The sequence below is a fragment of the Parus major genome, chromosome 6, assembly GCF_001522545.3.
Source record: "Parus major isolate Abel chromosome 6, Parus_major1.1, whole genome shotgun sequence".
Lineage (NCBI taxonomy): Eukaryota > Metazoa > Chordata > Aves > Passeriformes > Paridae > Parus > Parus major.
In genome coordinates this window covers 4,664,690-4,684,906 of record NC_031775.1, presented here as the reverse complement: position 1 = coordinate 4,684,906, position 20,217 = coordinate 4,664,690, and the positions used below count along the sequence as shown (strand labels likewise).

Genomic DNA, 20,217 nt, shown 5'->3' with positions numbered 1-20,217 from the left:
AGTGACTCCAAAAGTGAAGCAAATATTTCTGGATGTATCACATCCTGCCATAACTGAACAGATTCTGTTTGTTGTTTCAGCATTTGCTGTGGAATTTCTTTCTCATTATTTTCTTCTCTTTGACTCTCCCTCCCTCTCTCCATGGGCAGCATGGATGGGAGATAGCTTGCCCAGCAGTGGGAGGTGAAGGCATCTGCCGCTGTGACGCAGGTAGAATTACGGGGCTCACAGCCTCAGCATATCTCACTTTTCTGTCTTTTAAGGTATTAATTACAATCTACCAAGTTCGACCGAGAGACACGGTGTCCTTGCTCTTTTCCGTAATTGCCGTTTCCCATATCAGAGCCGATATATCAGTCCGTTCTTGCACCGCAAAAAGCAGTGTGGGCACTGCAAATCCCCGTGACAATTAGCCCGCATAATGAGCATATCCAGGTCCTTTTCCCGGGCTGCTCCGTCTCGTTTAACGAGGATGCAGAGAAGCAGTTTATCTGCTGCCGCAAATTCCACGTCCATACTAGCGGCCCGCGGCAGGGGGGAAGGTTGCGACCCTTCTACAGCGCCCCTGCCTTCGGACTCCCCCAGCGACTCGCCCCCGTTGATTCGCGAGCCGCCTATCCGGTACCGATCCGAGGCAGCCTCTATCTGCACTCGGATCCGCTCCACCAACCTCGGTCCAAGGCTCCGTCCCACCGTGCGTGGATCCACTGAAGCCCCCCTGCCCGCAGGGTGTCCCGTTCAGAGCGCCAAATATTGAGAGATCGCCAGCTATTCACCAGTCTTCACAGAAGTAATTGTGAATGCCATTTATTTCTATTATTAACACAACTTTTATAGGGTTCTACAGGGTTTGCGGGCAGAGCAAGCTACTATTGGCTAACACACACAAGTTTACATTCTTATCCTTGTACACAGGAATATTGTTTTACTTTCTGCAGGCAAGTTTCAAGGATTTTAGCCCTTAATATTACAACTTAACCCAGAGGCTGGTTTGTGCATACAGGCCTTTACTAATATATATAAAATATAGCAACATGAATCTATTAATTACATCTTCTAGTTCAAATGCTGAAGTAAACCTCTCACTTCTTTTGTACAGCAAGATCTGAGAAATTAGTTTAAAAGTTGCAGGATATGCTTTTCCTGTGGCCACAGGTGGCCTGGCATGGTCTCAGACCTGGAGATTTATTCCCAATGTGTCAGCCATTATCTGATGGAAACTGTAAAATGCAGGTCTGTTGTGGTCTGTGTTGTGTGTGACCTCTGGCAGGAGAAGACAAACACACGGCTGTACCCATGAGTATTCACTGGCCATTTTGTCACAGATCATCCACCTCTGATGGAACACACAGCTGGAGACAGTCATGTTCCAGAGCCCATCTCATTGCACCCCCATCTTATCCAACTTAATCCAACTGTGGCATTGGGTTTGTGTTTTGAAAGAGGAGGACCGTTGGTGGTGCTTGGAGCAAATCTGGCATCATTCTCCCAATTCTCATCCATCTCTCATGATTTTTATATGTTTATGCTGGATTTACACTTGTGTTACCCAGAATGGCATTTGGCCCTTTTGGTTCTCATTTGGTTCTCATGACATTCATCCATATTGCCTGTCAGATGGTAGGGAGGTTCCAGAAGTGAGGCTTGGGCCTCAAATGCTGAGCAGATGAAGCATTGTAGCCTTCACCAAAGCTTTGTTCAACCTAATGCTGCTTGGAGTCCACCCATAGCATTTTGACACCTGTGAGTTCCACAGGGGTTTTGACCTTGCTTCTCTGTAGACAAAGAGAAGGAAGGTTGTGTGTACCACGGGTTTTTCCAAATCCTGGTGGCTTTCTTAATATTACTTTGTCTCCTTTAGGGTAGTATTTCTTGCTGTTAGCTTGCACAGCCATGAGCTTTGATTTCCCTTAGAGTTCATGCCCACGTTGTTTTTGCAAACATAGTTCTGAATTGCCTGGTTTGAAAAAGAGAAGCCAAGCAAGTTGGTGACAAAACTGAAAAATTGTTCCTGGGTCCAGTGAATTTGTTTCAAATTTGCAGCTCCAATAAAAAATCCTAAAATTATTGCAGTCATGCATTCCTTTTGGGAGTGTTAATCCAATCTTTGGTGAAGCATTGAAACCTATGACAATGTAATCTAAATTTTGGAAGTTGTTAAATAATTTTTGTGACGTGCCAAAGTAAAAAAAGTCAAGGAATTACAGCTCTGACCTGAAAAGTGGGGAAGTCCAAAGTTTATTTAATTGGAAAAAAACCCAACCTATTAACTCCTCTGACTTTTGGATGAAACCTGTGATATTTAGAAAAGTTTAATCAACAAGCATATCTATCACTAAAATGTAAAGGATGGTGTCTTGTGCTATTGGAAGACAGCATCTCTGAACTGTGCAGTTGGAGAATATCAAACAGTACACTGGACATACTTCAGCAGCAAGTGATCAAGAAAAATCCTGCAGGAAATCCACCAGTCCCTGCTGCATTGCTTGGGAGGAGTGAGCCTGTACCCTCCAGTATGGAGGTTTTTCAGCAGCATCCGTTGCCATGGAAAATCATGACCACTTGTCCACTCTGCTTAGGAACTACCATTACTTTGTCCAGCATCTGTGAAAAACTGTGAAGCAGATCACCTGAACTCAGTACTCTAAGCAAAGTTAATACCTGGAGCAGTATAAAGGTTTTGCTTTTCCTGAGCCTGAAATGCCAGAGTATCTTTTATTAAGAGAAAATAACTATATTGTGGTTGTGATCTTTCCAGTGGTATGTTTGTTGTTTGTTTACAAGCACTTACATAATGCTTTTCATAGCAGTTGCTTCCAAATTTTCAACAAATAACCAGAAAGCACCTGGTTGAGAAATGACGGTTCTGAAGGAGGGTCTGTGGGTTGCTTGACCAAGAGTTCCTGCCTTCCTGCACAGCAGGATAACCTGCTCCCTCTGGGAGCACAAAGGACAAGTCTTGGAAAGCATTGAAGGGACAAAGAGGGCCTGCAGGTTATAAGCCAGTATCACTGGGTATTTTTCCCTGTGTGTGAATACTGGGGAGAGGTAAAGTGGTTCAAATTTATTGATTTACAGACTGCCACATATCTGCTGGGCAGTCCAATGGGAGACCTGGAGCTCTGGGACTTATGTGCATTGGGGATACCAGTGTCTACCAGGGAAGTCTCCAGCTACCAGCCTCTCCTTTCTGCTAAATGCTTAGGGCTGTGCTTAAGTTTAAGCAGATGTTCAAATACACTTGACTTGAGTCCATCCTACAGCAGAACCTCCACTCGTGTGCTGAGGGCTCTGCCTGGATAAAGCTTAACAAGGTTTGCATCTATTTAGGTGTGCCAAAGGAGAGAAAAATGTGTCATTTCGGAGCTGGCTGCTGAGCATTCCTGGAAGGGGCTGAGCACCCTCAGCTCCAAGGGTTGTCTACAGGAGTTCACAATGCTCAGTGTCAATCCTGGAACAAGGGTTATTATTAGACTTGCTAATAGCAAGTGCATATGAGAGATAGAAGCTGTGACATAGCAGTGTATAGTCATAAAAATGCAGATCTGGAGAGCATTACCAGTGAGTTACAATGATTTAAAGATGTGGCTGTTTAAAAATGCTGTGACTAAGATTCAGAACAAGACATTTAGCTTTATAAATAGCTTCCTTTGTTTCCCGTCAAACACAGTTGTATGGTTTGGCCTTCATTTTTTTCAGCAATCCATTCTACTAGGAGAGGGTATTTGTTCCTTAAGTGAAAATTAAAGGTTACTCAGATCTGATATAACATCTTTTCTTTTCCCAGGTAAAATGTGAGGCTAAGTCAGCTTTGCCTAAACCCAAGAGTAACAACAGCAACTGTAAGAAAGGCTCAAGTGAGGATAAATCAAAGATTGCCATAGGTGAAGAATGCCGAGCTGATGAGCAGGCTTTCCTTGTGGCTCTTTATAAGTATATGAAAGAAAGGAAAACACCAATTGAACGAATACCCTATTTAGGTTTTAAGCAGAGTAAGTATCCTTTTTCTCACTTTCTTCATGACATTTTAGAATGGTTTGGCTTCTCTGGAGAAAGCAATTGCACACAAAGCCTATTTTAAAGCCTTATGGGTGGGGAGGGACCATATTTACACATTTTCCAGTTCAGGTATTTCGCTGTCTTATGCCTAGATTTGCATCTCTTCCTTCTGGGGTAGTTGCTGCTGGATATTTATAGGTTTAAATCCACTGATTATGACTAGAAACAGGCATGTTGAAAACTCTTTAGTTTTCTGTTTTGTAAATCTGCAGTGTCTGTAATGCCTTTCTTCTGAGTTAATAATATGACATATCTTTATTGTGCCCAGATGTTCTTTATGAAAGGACGAATATTAAAGGAAGACATTTAAAGGTAGCCAAGAAAGGCACAAAAGGGATCATATTTTTAAGCCCCAAAATGTGTTTATAGTTAATAAATTACTGACTTTGGATAATAAAACCAGACTGTATCTGCTTAATACAGAATGCAGTCTTTAGAATTGCTTTGGCATGTACAGTTTGTAATGCCATAGTCTGTAAATTAATTGTATATGGAGAAGATACAGTTGAAATTGAAGTTTGCATAAATATTGCAGCACAATGTAGATCTTTCACAGTTTCCAACAAAAGCTGTAAATGGGAGTATTGCTCCTTATCTATAGATTGAATGATATTTTATTTCCTTAAAGGGAAAATGTCATGAATTGAAATATTATTTACTCTAATTTATCTCCTAGATTAAAGCCATGTGTTATTTCGATGAAGAATGTCAAACCTGTATGTTTTACATAACAATTTACATACCTAATAGCAATTGGCACTGATTGCAACAGGCCTCCAGCAGCCATTATAAACTTACATAACTCGAAATGATTACAGTGTTTGTCTGAAAACTGGCTGCTTGAAATGGGAGTAAAATTAATGTTCTATGAACAGCTTTGTTGCATTATGCATTGATTCAGATTAAATCAAGGCCTAAGCAAAGCTCTTGATAGCTTTGAAGCAGTACAATGTTCAGTGAGGCTTTCAGAACTTTCTGTGTTTGTTGAAGAAGTATTTTTTTTTCTTCCCCACTTCCTCATATTATTCTGCATTCTGTCTACCATGGAGACAGGGTGGGCTTAAAAGACAAGCTAAAGTATTATTTCTAAAGTTGCCCACTGGGGATAGGGCCTGCTGCTAACATTGAAACTTCTCTGACATTCATTATGAAGTAGAGACCTGATCTGGAAAATACTTAAATACCAAGAGCAAGTATGCTGAGAAGACCAAAAGTGTTTGCAGGATGGGGCTCTGTATTCATCCACCAAGGCTTGTGCAAACATTGCCAATGTAAATAGGTTGTTGGGAAGAGGCAGTACATACAGTATAGCAGAACATCCCTCCATGGAGGAGATCCTGTTCACCATGCTCCACAGCAGTACTGCTGACCTCAAATATTCTGTGGGGAATCACTATTGGTGGAATTGTGCATACACCTTTGATAGGACTGACATGGATTTTTCTTCTAATAATTAAATGAGATAAAATAAAAATTAAAATAAAAGAAATAAAATAAAAAATACATCAGCAAGCAGTGGCCCCATGGGACAGGGGGCTGGGATGAAAAGCATGTGAAAGGAGAGAAGTTCTGCAGGAAATAACTCCCTCCCAGTACATCTTTTCAACTGAGTTGCCTCTGTGCCTCTGATCCCACAGCCACGGGCGAGGTACAACCAGCCACAGCATAATTATTCCAGTAATTCTCATTCGTGCTCCATCTGGGTTCATTCATGCAGGGCCCACTAGAACACAGCTTATTGTTCATTGATTATGGAGCCCATTATCTGAGCTGCAGTAAATATTGGATATTGTCTAATTGATAGGTCTGCTCTATAAGCCAGTGTGTGGGTCTTGCTTTCTTGCTAATGAAACTGGTATTAAACAAATAATTAAAAGTAACATTCTTCCCAGTAAGTAGTTTTTATTATCAAAGTTATAGAAACATGCTACTGTGTCTCTTATCAGAAAAATCAGATGAGCCCATTACTTTTGTCTCTGTATTTTTCCAGTCCTGTTAAGAAATCTGTGTGTTCTCTTATATATAATTTAAAAATATATATAGTGTGGGCTAATATTTACTCTTCAGATTATGTAAATACCTCTTTGAAAAGTGTTTCACAGGAGCTTTTTCAGGGGCTGTGAGCTTCTTTTTCTCTATTTTTATTTTTTTTTAAACTGTTTAATTTACATTTATTTGAAATATGTTGGTTAATGCAATGCTTATCTAAATACTTATTGTCCCTCTAACAGTTAACCTTTGGACTATGTTTCAAGCTGCTCAAAAACTGGGAGGATATGAAACAGTAAGTGTTTAAGTAACTTAAATGAAATAATTGTGCAATCTAACTTTTCCCTGTTTGAAAAAAAAAAAAAGTAAAGCAAACCATCATTTGCTGCATTTTAGGCTAGCTGTACTCATAGTGGGTTTATTGGGCCATTTTTGGAAATGGTCCAAATTAGTTCCAGATCTGGCAAAATTGTAAACTTGTCATAAAAACTCCAAGTGGAAAACATATGTAACTCTTCTCTGTCAAGGAAATTAGTTAGGTATGTAATTTTTTCCCATGTTGAGAAAGGGCTATTATTGTACAACAAGCCAAGATTGCATAAAAGAAATTTCACTTGGCAACATCCCTGACATCTGTTCATGTCTAATATGGGAAATGTATTAAAGGCTTTCAAAAGTAATCAGCGTTGTCCATTAAGGAATAGTATGCTGCAGAATCTTCTCTTGTTCCAAGTGTAAAAGATCTTTATTAGATAAGGGTCAGTACCACATAAACAGGAAGTTATCAAAGTAAAAGAGTCTCTGACACTTTTTATCAGCTAACCATATCTAACAAGAGCAGTGTATTTTTAGCTCACAGGAAAATTTGATGGCCATGGATTTTACAGCATATATTTTGAACCAATAAAATATTAGAGCAACAAACTTAGATTAAAATCTTGAAATGAGAAGAGCTGCATTAATATGGCACATCAGTATGACATCTGTAATAAAAAAACAATTGACATAGGAAGATGTCGTCACTGGAAATATTTTCTTCGCCCACAATGATCAGATTAAGTTGTTCAGTTCCTGCCACAGTTGGATGAAAGAAATTACTTTTGCTTTCTTTATGAAGTAATCTGGGACATATCTGTGCTGTAGAGAAATGAGAAGAAGAAATACACTATCAAGAAACTGGAAGTCATTTGAACCAAAGTGCAAAAGTCAACTTGTTTCCTTCCATACAATAAAGTACATTGCTCTGTACATCAGCAGCCTGAGGTGGTTAGCACGGGTGCACCTGGGATTTTGTGAAACGTGAAATCTAACATTCTTTAAAAAAATATATGCTATATTTGGCTTCTGTTGTTGCTCTATCTTTCATTAATCAGCACATACCATGCTTATGTACAGGGGTGTGTGTAGGTGTGCTTATGGGTATGTATGAATGAATAGCTGCCATGGATAGATCATTACAGCAATTATGAGCAAACAGTAATTGCTTGAGTTGTAAAGTGCAGTGAAAATGAGGGCTAAAATCTTGAACTTGATCCAGAGCACAAGGAAAGGTCAGGAGAAAGACTGAATGGAGAGTGGTATGTTCAGAGTGCTCAGGAAATCGAGCAATTTTCACAGTAATGTTTCAGGTTTGCTTGAGGGGAACAAGTACAGAAGCAAGGATGCCAAAAGGGGTGGCTTTCTGGAGAGACCTGAGTTTTAGTGCCAGAGGGAGAGGGATGGATTTAGATGAGCTGGAGCAAGCGAGCCTCTGTATGGCAATGTCCCAGTGGCACCTATGTCGCATGAGGCCCATCCTGAGGCACAGCAAGAGTAGGATTGTGAATTTGTGTCAAGGCCCCAGAGCCAGCTTTGAGAAAAATGACAGGATCAGAGGGGAAGGATTACATACATGAAAATGTCCGTCAGTGTAGCTTCAGTCCACACTCGTCTCAAAGCTCCTGTCCTTTTCTCAGTGACAGATGTTCTCTGTTGTCAGAGAACAAGGGGCATTTGTCACCTTGAATGAAAATGTCCCAGCAGTGCTTATTTTTCATACGGAGTAAACTAAGCAATTGCTTCCTGTTCAGTAAATGGTAAGGCAAGCACAGCTCACACCCTCTGACATAGCCATGAGCCCAGCTTCTCTTGAAGAGTAACTGTGTCTGAAATTATGAGCCTGATCCTGTTTCTATGATCTGAGTGGCGTCTGTGCTCTTTGCAGGCAAGATGAAGCTGGGAGGACTGTTGTGTTGCAATTTAAGTTGTATATGGAACATGAAGTTTCCTGACCTCATTCTCTTCTGTTAACAGTCTCATCCTCTAGTACAGATCTGCCTTTGCATTAAATTCCCTGAGTATTGTATCAATAGCTGTAGCAATATTCTGACCTGTGCACACCCCAGGGTTTATTTTTTTATGGCCAGTTAATATGCATTGAGTTTGTCAACTGCATTAGTTTGTATGTATTTTATAATGGCAAACATTGCTGAGAAGCTTTTGTGTTTTATTTGTTTCATTTTTCACAAGTCAGTGGATGGTAGGGGTGACATGGACCTCAGTTATCAGTTCTAGGATCTTAGGAAGGTCTACTTAGATGCAGAAATTTCGAGTTCTTTAATTCAGTGTTGTGCAGAATCCACCACCCTCATACACAGTGCCACCATCTATTGATAAGAAGTTGTGGAGTGAAACAGCTTTCTCAAATCTGCCTTTTTTAATTTATCTCTATGGCTCCTTCCATCTGACTTGAGCAAACCATTACAAGGGCTTCATCATCTTTAACTGGTTTTAAAATTTCACAAGTTTCTGGTTTATGCATTGAGATAGAAACAGGCCTTTTCTCTTGGAAGTATTGCAAAGAAAATAATATTTTAAAGTAGATGTTTGACTTCAACATGTGACAGCCGTTTTTTGAACAGGAAGCAGATAAAGGATTGCTTAAAATGATGTATAGAAACTTAAAGTAGTCAGATGACAATTTTTTTACAAGCATATAAACCTCCCCAGTTAAAGCAGTAGCAAACTTTGCATACTTTTATTTGGCAAAACAGTTATAGTCTTCCCATTTTAAATTTTATTCACTGCCTTGTCCACTTTATTCTTATATAGATGTGTTGATGCAATGTAAAAAACATTATTGAGAAACAAGCATGGATCATGTGCAGTGTTTTTCATCCTCTGCGCAGAAGATTTTTGCAATATTTTTGAGTTCAGTCCTGTCAGTTAAGGATCTAAAAGTGACTGAGAACAGACAGGGATTGGATTTGAGGTGCAGAGAACAACTTTCTTAGTCATCTGATTTTCCTCCTGGGGGAATGGATCCAGTGAGGCTTGACGGAGAGCATTACCTTTGCATATGGGATATACATACAGGATATCTAATAGTGTCAAGACATGATTATGTGTCATATTTAAGTCCTCTCCATTTAGAGTACTTACAAGAGTAATTTCTTCTCCATTTGGTTACTAATTCTTAGTTAGTTGCCATCTGTAACTGTGCAATACCACACTCCCTTGTACTTGTTGTTGAACATAATACAGGCTTAATATAAACAGCAATCCATAGAAACTGATTTAAGACTTTAACAGATGAAGCTGTCTCTTTGTAGTTGGTAGAATCATATTTCTCTTGAACAAAGATATGTGAGATGAGCATCTTTGTTACTAATAATAGGAGAGTGCATTGGAAAGCACTCTCTATAGCGGACTTTCACAGTATGAATGATTTTAAGTGTCCTCAAATCATTGGATGAAATATGGAATGATGCCATGTTGTAGGGGGCTCAGCTGCAGTGGCATTTAACACCTGTTGTCTGGAATTTTCTCAGTCACCCTAAGGTAAGTGAATAAAAGATGCAGAAGTTCATAGATAGGAAACTTCCAGGGCTTCCCTAAAGAGTTGTCCGTGGCAAACTATGAAGTAGCATTTTTCCTTTTGAGTCAACATAAAAGGAATGCCTTGGCATGTTGCAGAAGGCTGTGCTGCTGAATGGACTCTACCTGGAGATGTCTTAGAATGATAAAGGATAAAAAGAAAATTAGGTGAAGCTTAACCTTCAGTATGTAGCAGCTTAGATTTTGCCAAAGGTCTGTGGGATCCCATTTAGCTGTTGTCTCCTGGAAGCAGTAATTAAGTACTTTAGTTTTTAAAAAATAGTGATTGACACATACATCAGTCCTGTGTCTGGGCAGGCCCAAAGAAATTGGTGTATCAGTGGAATGCAAAGCTAACTGGGTTTGTTTCATACAGAACTAATACCTAGAGCTCTGAAGAGCGCTGTGTACCATAACCAGAATTAAGTTTGTATTATTAGTTTGTATTACCATGACCCATTATGTTTGCAGCAGGAAATAAGCAAAAAGCCTTTCACAAGGAAGGGAGCTGGGAGCTAGAAATGCAGTGCAGAAGACCTTAAGATTTCTCAAAGCAGAATACACCATTAAAAGCATGTTTGTAAACAGTCTTCTGCTTTAATAGATAATGGCTTTTTTTTTTTTTTCCCCTGGACTACCAGTCACTGCATAATACTGTGCTTATAAGGAACCAAATCAGATCTTCTCCTACATCCCTGGACAGGCCAGTCTCTTTGCTTAACTCTGATTTCTGGTGGTTGGGAAACATGTCAGAGATTTTCAAAGGTGCTTGCTTCCAGTGGGCCCAGCATAGGATTCAAGGATTTTGAAGATGTAGGTTGGGGCAAATTGCAGGAGGACTCTGCAACCCAGAAGGCCACTTTAAAACTAAAGCCAGTATTGGAATGTGAAGCTGTCAGAGATGACACTGGCCTGTGAAATTGCCTCAATTAATGAGTCTGGACCATCCTGCACTTCTAGAAATGTGGCAGGCACTGGGAGTGATATATATGCTATTTGGAGTAAGGAAAAACAAATCAAAAAACTAAAGCAGCAGAGGCCGACATTTTTGGTAGCAACCACAACCATAAGCAGAGCACTGCCAAGCATTATCCTTTCCTGACTCCTTGGGATATTTGGTCACTGAGGTGGCTGGGAAGAACTTGTATGAGAAAGGAAGGCCGTCTTCAGTTTGGATATGGTGAACAGGAACATCCAGCTTGAGCAGTCCTGCCCTGCATGACAAGAGTACAGTTTCCTCAGTGAAGCATTTTGTTCATATTGTTTAAGGATGTAATTAATCAGTTCCTTTAGTCCTTTGAAGTTTATTAAGCATAAAAAATAAACTTTCCAGAGCAGGGAAAAACTCGGCCCCAAGCTTTGTTAGAATAACAATTGTTTCAGGGAATGTCAAATTTAAACTCCCTCTGTGGGAGGGTACAACTCAGTTAATTGCCAAGGAGCTCTGGTCCATTGCAGATGTAGAATTGGATAAAGCTGGGGAAATGTTTGTGAAACTACTATTATTCTAAGCAGCTTAGAAGAAAGAGACACAAAAAAGGATCCATGGACTTCAAAGGGATTCACTTTTCCCCTTAGTTATGTTTCCTAGTGTTCCAGCTTGACTTGAGTCAGCTCATGGTAAATGAGACTAGGGTTTTAAAGTTTTCCCTTTGAAAATGGAGACCATGCTTCTTAGTCACATCAGGATGTTTATGAGGGGGACTTACAGTAGTCCTCCTGCTAACTAATCCTTGGCTTTCATTTCAAGTTTCTGCACAGGGTTACTGTTCTTAGCCAAGGCTTCAGGTCCTGGACAGCCTTGCAAGCCTAGCCAGGTTGAGCTTGTCAAAGGGCCAAAGCACAGACCCCAGTGCAGCTTCGTGCACTTTCATCCCCCCATACATGAGCCTGCCAGAGGTTTGGTCGCAGCAGTCCTCAAGGGATCTGTGATTTTTTGGGAGCTCCAAGAAGGCTCCATGTCTGGCCACACCTCTGTCTGTCACAAGGATCGGTGGAATGTGGGAGGCAGGACCAGAGGTAGCTTCCTATCCAGGCATTCCTCCACAGCAGGATACTTGGTCCAACTCTCATTTGACTTTTTGGGTTGCACAAGGCACATCCATTCATATTCTTAGGATGTGATGTTCTTTATGGCTCATTACGACTCTGGTTATTCAAGTACTTTAGTACTAATAATAATGCGTGGGTAGCCTGGGGAAGAGACAGCATAAGAACTGAAACAAAACAGACTTAGGATGAACCTTATCATCAGATGAGTGTTTGATTTGTATTTAAATAATTTGCTTGTGTGGAATTTATCCTTGAATTGCTTGAATCCTTGTGCTGGTAGTCTTTGGGTTTAATAAAAAGGACAGAAAATAAAATTAGTGAATGAAGTCAGTTCATTTAGCTTTATATAAGGTTTAAGATAAAGCACTTTTTTTTTTTTTCTTTCTTTTTTTTTCCCCCGAAGTATCTATAGGTGCAAAGTATGCTCAGATGTTAATAGTGAGTTAAAGCTACTGCTGTTTTCTGGAGAACTCTGCAAACAATAAATTTAAAGAAATTGTATCATTATCAAATGATAAGACTCCAGCCAGGCTTTTGGCTTTGAGCAAAACAGAAACATGTCTTACTCTGTAATATTTAATGATGGTAGCTATCTCCTCATTTAGATTAAAATTACAGGCTTCAGATTGCAAGTTGTAGTATTTGTTCTCTTCTGATTGCTGCCTTTAGCTCCTCAGTAAACGCCATTGGCTGCTCTGTGGGTAGCTCCAAAGAAGCCTCCAGGGCTGAATATATTAAAATCCACAGCATTCTGCAGCAAATGACAAAATTCTCCCTAAATTGCCCTCACAGTTTTCTATGGGCCTTTTTTATGAGCTGCAGGCAGACAAGGGTGATCTGTTGTGCTTGTTCTATTCCTGTTTCTCTTCCTGTTTTAAATATAGCGGAATATATAAAATAATGAAGTAGTATTCAGAAACAATCCTTTTGCCAGGTCTTCCATCTGTTATTCTGTATAATCCTAATTCCTCTACAAAAAAAAACTAACTAGAACCATGGTATGCAACTCAATATGGTACAAGATGTTTATTTTCATCAGTATGGTCCAATAAAGTACACAGCTCAAATGTTAACATTGGAGTACATTAAGATTTCATTAGTATTTAATCTATATATTTTACAGATATAAATTGATAAAAATTAACAGCTTGTAACATATTTAGTTACAGACTATGGTTTTGTGGATCCACAGAATTCTGTGATGGATTTGGGTTTCGCAGCAGATTTATTTTCTCTAATTCAGTTAAAATAACTATGTAATCATTATTTGAGCTGAGTATGGTTTGAGCTTCATTTTCATAATTCACCGTGGGATTTGTCTGCATAACTTCTGATGGTTAATGACCCTGTATTGATTGAGATTCTGATTTCTGAGAGTGTATGGCTTGTGACTTGATAATGAATCAGTCAGATCACTCCATTTTAGAGAGAAAGAAAATAGACATAGTGTTAACAAAAAAAAAAAAAAAAAAAGACACCCAAAGCTCTGTATATCTATAGGGACTTTTATAGTGCTTGTAGTACATGCTGTTCTGAAAGTGTTATACCTGCATTTGTTGTTGTAAACTCAAATGCTGTAGAATCTCTAAAGATGCAAGATTAAATTTTCCATTGCTCTTTTTACAGATAACAGCCCGTCGACAATGGAAACATATTTATGATGAATTAGGTGGTAATCCTGGAAGCACAAGTGCTGCTACATGTACTCGCAGACATTATGAACGGTAAGATAACAAATCTGAAATGCTTGTTTAATAAAGAAAAAATTAATTTGGAAAGCATTCAAAGCATTTTATAAAGAATTAGAAAAAAAGAGAGAGTCTTCTTAAGTATTTAGTAAATATTTCCCCAACAGTTTAATCAGATAATCAATCCATTGTAATTTTAACCAGAGTGTCTGTCTCCAGTGACAAAATAAATTAAAAAAGCATCTGATTTTCCTTTGGTATAGATCTTAATTTTTGCAACAGCTTTCCAGTTAAAGAAGCTAAAAAACTGAGAAAAACATACTCAAGGAAAAATAAGAAACAGCAGCTAATTGATGCAAACACTTGCTTCTATCATTTTTTAGGAATACAAATTAAGCAAATTGTGGTTTTTTGATCAAAATAATGCGGTGGCCCATAATGCAGGGTGCTGTTAATGTTGTAGGTCATGCCAAGCATTGCATTCCTCTTCCTCATGGCATTCCTTCCCTCCTCCCTGCCTGCAAGCTGCTGCCAAACACTCTTTCTCTGCAACTATTGTTGCTGGTCAGAACTGTTGAATTCTTATTCTTCCCATGTAGATAATAACTTCCAGGGCTTGTGAAGCTAGCACACATTGAGTAAAATACTGGAGCTGGAATGCTGTTTTGATTTGGTTTTAGAAACAACTCTTGGGGCTTTTTCTTTCCTTTTCTTTTATCTTTTTTTTTGTTTCTTTTTCTTCTGTTTTTCTTTTCCTTAGACAAGCAAATGTGAATAAAAGCTCAGCAATTTTTGGCTCAGATAAGTAAAATTCAGTCTCTTCTTCCTGGGCATAACCAAGTCACTTTACTGGGCTCAGGAAGAGATTCTACTTGCCTGTGCAGAAGGTGTCACGTCAGAGCTGTGTTCAATGGCAGGTTTCTCTCCTTACCTTAGTGCCTGATGTGTAGGCCTCTTAAAGAGAGATACTGCCATCCTCATGGAGGGTGGGGGATTTGATCATGCTCATTTACAGGGGACATCTCCAGCAGAAGGGCTTGGGTGCACAGAGGAGTTGCATGTAATGAATGCGATTATAAATGCTAGAAGCTTTCTGGAGATTGAGCTAAGCAGCAGAGTGAAGTGAGTGAGCTGCTGTGCATGTCAGCTGGGGCTTTTCCTTGCCTTCATGTTGCAGACAAATGTTATAAATTGTTTTATTGACTCATCAGATTGTGGGTATTTAGCTCTTCCACCCCTAACATTATAGCCCTGAGAATCTCAGAGCTTCCTTTGCACCCAAGCCAGCTGACAGGTTTCCAACTGGCAGTCTGGCTTTTCCCTTTGCCAGATGTTCTGTGCAAGATGTTATTTGACAGGGGAGACCCAAGCACACATAAGCATTAGGTCTTTGTGGGTTTGGGTTGCAGAGGGAGAACTGCTGAAAGCCTAGAGTCACTGAGAGAGCACATCTCTTGTAGTTGTGGAAAAATAAATGAGCCATTCACAAATACTCCATGAACCCGTCTTTCTCTTCTGCTTTCCTGACAGTGTTCAATGTTAGTGGTTTGGTGTTTTTTTGCATACAAGAGCTTTGCATTGCAGTCCCATGCATAGAGACTCATGAGTGACTGACTCAGCAGTTACTTGGATATGCTCTGAAATGTCACAAAACCCATTGTTTACACTTGAAAACCTGAGCAGACTCCTGATGCCTTCCAGACTGAAAAGCCTTTCCAGGCTACCCAAAAGCAGTTCTGCTTGATTTGACCTAGTCTGAGGAAAGAGTCTTCTAATTTATGGTTAGATTGGTTTTAATACACTGAAGAACTCAAATCTGAGTTCATGGATGCCAGTCTATCATGTATTTCTGTGTTAGGTCTGATATGAGACAGCACCTAATTTTCCACATCCCTGGCAGGCTATCAAAAGATGGCATTTGGAGAAAAAAATCTTCTAGGTTAGCCCTGAGCTTATCTAAAATGTTCTTCACTAAATCTGGTCTGAAAAATCAAAACACATATACAAAAGACCTGAGTGACTCATCCAGCCTCTACTTTTCTAGTGTTAGATGCTTTTTTTTCTACCCCAGGAAAGCTGCTCAGTAAGTCTCAGACTCAAAAAATAAGTAAATTCAATTGTCATGGTTTGTTTCAGCTGGTAATTCTAACTACAGCACCTGTAAATGTAATGCTCATTTATACACAAAGTGCTTAGGTGACATTTAATCTAAAACTAGAACTGCAGTGCAGGAATACACACACTCATGATTCAGGACACACATACATTTTCAAACCTGAAACTGTACAGCTCTACAGCTAAACTGGAAATTTAATTAAACTGGAAAGCAAATGCTGAGTAAATCTCCTGATTTTTCCTGTCTGAATCCCACTGGCCTTCCCATGCTTACTGGAGGCAGAACAGGCAGTTCCCTGACTTGACTGGCCCTGCTGCTGTTTGACTTAGCCTTGCCATTCATGTTTACAACTGGATCTCAAGGGTATCCATATTGTGTTAACCAACTTCTTCCTAAGAGAAGCTACTGGATGTTTGCATCAACTTTAGCGTATCAAGGCTATTCAAGTGGCAGCCGCCTTTCAATGACATCCTTGGGATTCTGAGGAGTGGAATGGTACAATATGTCCCAATTCAGGCATTGCCATCCCTCCTTCCTGCCCTCTTCTGTTCACCTTTGAAAGGTAGAGTCTTATACACAATTTCAAAGGCCATTTCAGAAAGAGAGAGAAAAAAAAACATTAACAACAACCAAACAAACAAACAAAAAAGCCCAAACACAAAATAAACGCATTGCAGAGGGCAAAATTGTCTCTCTGTCTACCAAATCCAGTGAAAAGATACTGTTTTCTCTAAAGGTGTTTATAACCTCTGCAAAGCTACCATGTGTCTGCAGATTGGTGGTACAGTGGATGGCAAAAGCTGGAACAAAGCCAGATTTAAAGGCTTTGGGGAACGTATTGCTCTGCACCCCGCTGTTGGGAGCAGGGCTTGTGATAGTAGCCAATGGTGTGCTATAAGTAGGTAGAGTGCTTCAGTTGGGGCAGTGTTTTCTTTGTTCTGCTGATAAAGGGGAAGAAAGGTTTTGTGTGCATTTTCACCTGATTCATTTATCATTAATACAGTTCGTGTTTCCAGTAACTGTTTTCATTTTAAAATAAGGCAAGACTGACAGTGTTTCGGTAAGTGTTATTTGTATATTAGTTAGACAGCTTCTGTTTTATTAATGAGTATAATAATGAAACTGCATGTTTCTGAGTAGAACAAATGGATGTTTTTATTTAAAGCATAACAGGCATCATATAATGCCAATGAATGTATTATTGTCACTGTAGGCATGACTGGTCTGGACCTGCCTGTGATTGGGTTATTTGAAATAGGCCCAAGCACGTCATAAAAATGTCTTTGTCAGCCTAATTTTCCTTCCAAACCTATTAATCTCTGTCAGTTTTTAATATTAGTACCAGGCTCTTGGCTAGAATCCATTAGTAGTGGACTTAATTGCTCATGTTACAAATGATTACCAATATAAAAAGCATTAATGTTTTCCCATCATGATACTGTTGCTCTGTGCACGACTTGGACCATAAAGAGCTTATAAGGTGTTGTTGTTTTGATCTTTACTTTCTTCATTTGTGTTCTCTAATGTATGTGTAACAATCACAGAAAACCAGAGGCATGTGTGGTTGGTATGAGCTGATTCAGCCTCCACTATTCCTGTGAAACTTTAACAGCCCTTGTCAGTACTCAACATCTCGCTCTCTCTCTCTTATCAAGAAAGCCTCAGAAACGGCTACTTTTCTGCGAAGCACTATGCTCCATGCTGTCTTCCCATAATAAGGCAGATGTGGTGTTCACATGTAGGGTTTGAGGTTTCTTTTAGCTTTTATGCAAAACACATGATCGGCAGCTTTAACTTTCTGTCATGAGCTGTGTCATGACTGTGTTTCTGCAGTGCTGATGATGCTGTTGTTAGGGATTTTTTGTGAATATTAGACTACTACTCACTCCCCCCCAAAACAAACGCACAAAAAACAAAAACAAACAAACAAACAAAAAAAACCCAAACCAATCTGCTAATTGTCAAGGTATAAAAAGTTCCCAATAAAATACATTGAACAAAACAGAAATACTAGTAATTACCTGTTGGGGCCTTTGTCTTTCTCCAGCTCTGGCTGTGATTCATATTGGTTTCCTCTAGTGCAAGTCCTGTGCACGAGCTATGCGCAAACACACATGGGCTGAGGAACTGTGGTGTGCAGTGGCATGCAGTAACTCTCCTTGGCTTCTCTGGTGGACAGACATATCACTGTTGGAAGGTGCCCTTCCTGGCGTCTTTGGGTGCTGCAGGAAGCCGGGCTTCCTTGGAGTCTCCAGCAAGGATGGACCCAGAGAGCCCCATGGCTCAAGTCCTGCTCTTCAGCAGCGTGTCTCCTATGCTGGCCCTCACAAATTACTAGCATTTTGAAAACCAGTCTGGTCAGACTCAACTGGAGAGGGATTTTTTAGGCCTTGTGCTCTCACAAAATTAAGGCAGCTTAATGGGAAAGAATTCTGCAGAGACACAGAGACCTGGAACTTGAGGAGGAGGTGAGATGGGTTGTAGTTCTTCACAATGGGGCAGGGTGGGTGTGCCCACACTTCAGACACTGACCTGCAGAAGGTTTTATTCTGGCTGTGAGTGTGGCCCTTGGGCACTTGCTTGATTGACCTGCACCAGTAATGCAAAATGCCGACTGTAAGCTTGTTCTGAGCATAAGGGAGTATGCAGGGACTCCATGGATCTACCAGACAATATACATGTCTGCCTTTAGATGTAGAAATGGTCACAATGGCTAAAACAGAGTCTTGTAGTGGTTTTGGTAGAGTGATCTGGGGAAGTTGCTCTATGCCCACCACCCTTCCTTTGACCCTTTTCCATGCAGTAAACCTGCACAAAAGGCAAGAGATGGGAGTTGTTCATCTTGCAGAGAATCCTACACATCTCCCAGGGGACTAAACTTCAGGAGATGCAATGTCTTGTACAGTTTAGAGTCCATTCTGCCATTTTTCTTTCCAAATCTCTCACGTAAAACTTATATACGATCAGAAACACAAGGCAGGTCAAAATAGTCCCTTATATGGTTTCCCTTGAACAGCCATAAAGTCTGTCTACCCTCAGGATATTGTGCAGTAATTCAATATGCAGGAGAGCCCTGTGTTCCATGCAAATGCTGTTTGGTTTTCTAAAGCGTCTGGATAACTTTCATAACGTGTGAGCATTTCAGTGGAATTTTGAAGGAAATAACAGCCAGTCATTAGAAAGAACAAAAAGTAGGGGGCTAGTATAGCATCTGCATGAAATTGCTTATAGTTGTCTTTTCATACACATTGTAATTAATAGAAGGTTTTGATTTACATTGTTAAGTGTGAAAACATCCCCAGGCCAAAATTAATCAAATATTATGTCATGCTGCAAACTACAACTGGCTCTTTGTTTGGCCCAAGAAAAACTTGCCAAGCAATAGTATTTTCTCCTTGTTTTATTTTTGTCTTCACCCCGCTTCCCTGCCCCCCTCACACTTCAGCTGGTCCCAGACTCCCAGAAAACTTTGCAAGTTGCAAATTGTCTCCATAGTTTTCCATCAAGCACAAATTTAAGCCTGACGATAGATGAGGTGTCTCAGTTTTCTCTTTATTTTCCTAGGTTTTTGGTTTGGGTTTTTTTTTTCTTTTTGATAAATAGCAAGGGGTTTCTACTTATGATTTTCTGCCCTCAGGGCTTTATCATTAAGATTAAATAACTGTACTCTCAAGCATACCACTGAACAAACATCTTTTCAATTATGTGAGTAACAGATGCTTTAACAAAGGATCTATTGAAAACTCAAAAAGTTTCCCCCCTCCCCAAAATTTAAAAAGTATCAGATGACAAAGGAATGTAATTGTTTACCATTAAAACAGATCCCTAGCTGTCCTTTCAAAACATCTGAGAACATGCATTTTTTTCAAAATTTATGGGGTTTCAGCCTCAGTGACTTACTGGTCAGCACTAGAGTCAGCAGGAGTCCTTGAGTGCAAAGTGCTGGACAGTCAGGCAATGCCTTTAAGTACCTGCAAGCAGATGATCTCTCTTCTGGTGGGGAATTGTTTTACCACCTACATCCTTCCTTTCACCCAGGAGTTTATCCCAGCAGAATTGGGGCATGCTGTTTGCTGCCCAGTGCTGCTGGGTGTGCTGTCACCTGAGCAGAGAGGCTCTTGCCAGGTGCACCCACTTTGTGCCTTGGGCGCTTACTGGCTGCTGAGGCCCTGCAGTGCCCAGAGCTTTGGGATCCTGGCACTCCAGCTCAGTGCTTGGAGTCAGTCAGAGTCACACATGGCAATCTATTTCTTGACATCCAGGAGTAGGGAAAGACTTGACATGAGGGGAAAAGCCTCTTTTCCTTGCTGGGAGCTGAGTTGCCCCAGGAGGGTGCTGTACAGTGGGAGGTGTGCCATTCTCTTTTCCAGGAGCAGCATCAATGAGTAAGCACCAAGTAAGATCTTTTCCCTCAGATTGCCCAGTGATGCTGGGAATCTTCACCTTGTACTTCAGGAT

At 40.2% G+C, this 20,217-nt stretch overlaps 1 protein-coding gene across 5 annotated transcripts in view; it reads left to right on the top strand.

The window, feature by feature from the left end:
- Nucleotides 1-20,217, top strand: part of ARID5B (AT-rich interaction domain 5B) — a 123,164-nt gene that overhangs the window by 87,048 nt on the left and 15,899 nt on the right. For 4 of the 5 annotated variants that reach the window (XM_015632504.2, XM_033515553.1, XM_033515555.1 and 1 more), the window contains 3 exons: nucleotides 3,788-3,992; nucleotides 6,291-6,343; nucleotides 13,582-13,679. In XM_015632504.2, coding sequence (XP_015487990.1) covers nucleotides 3,788-3,992; nucleotides 6,291-6,343; nucleotides 13,582-13,679 — 356 coding nt within the window. The remainder of the gene's footprint in view (nucleotides 1-3,787; nucleotides 3,993-6,290; nucleotides 6,344-13,581; nucleotides 13,680-20,217) is intronic. The other variant, XM_033515554.1, reaches the window with a different exon arrangement.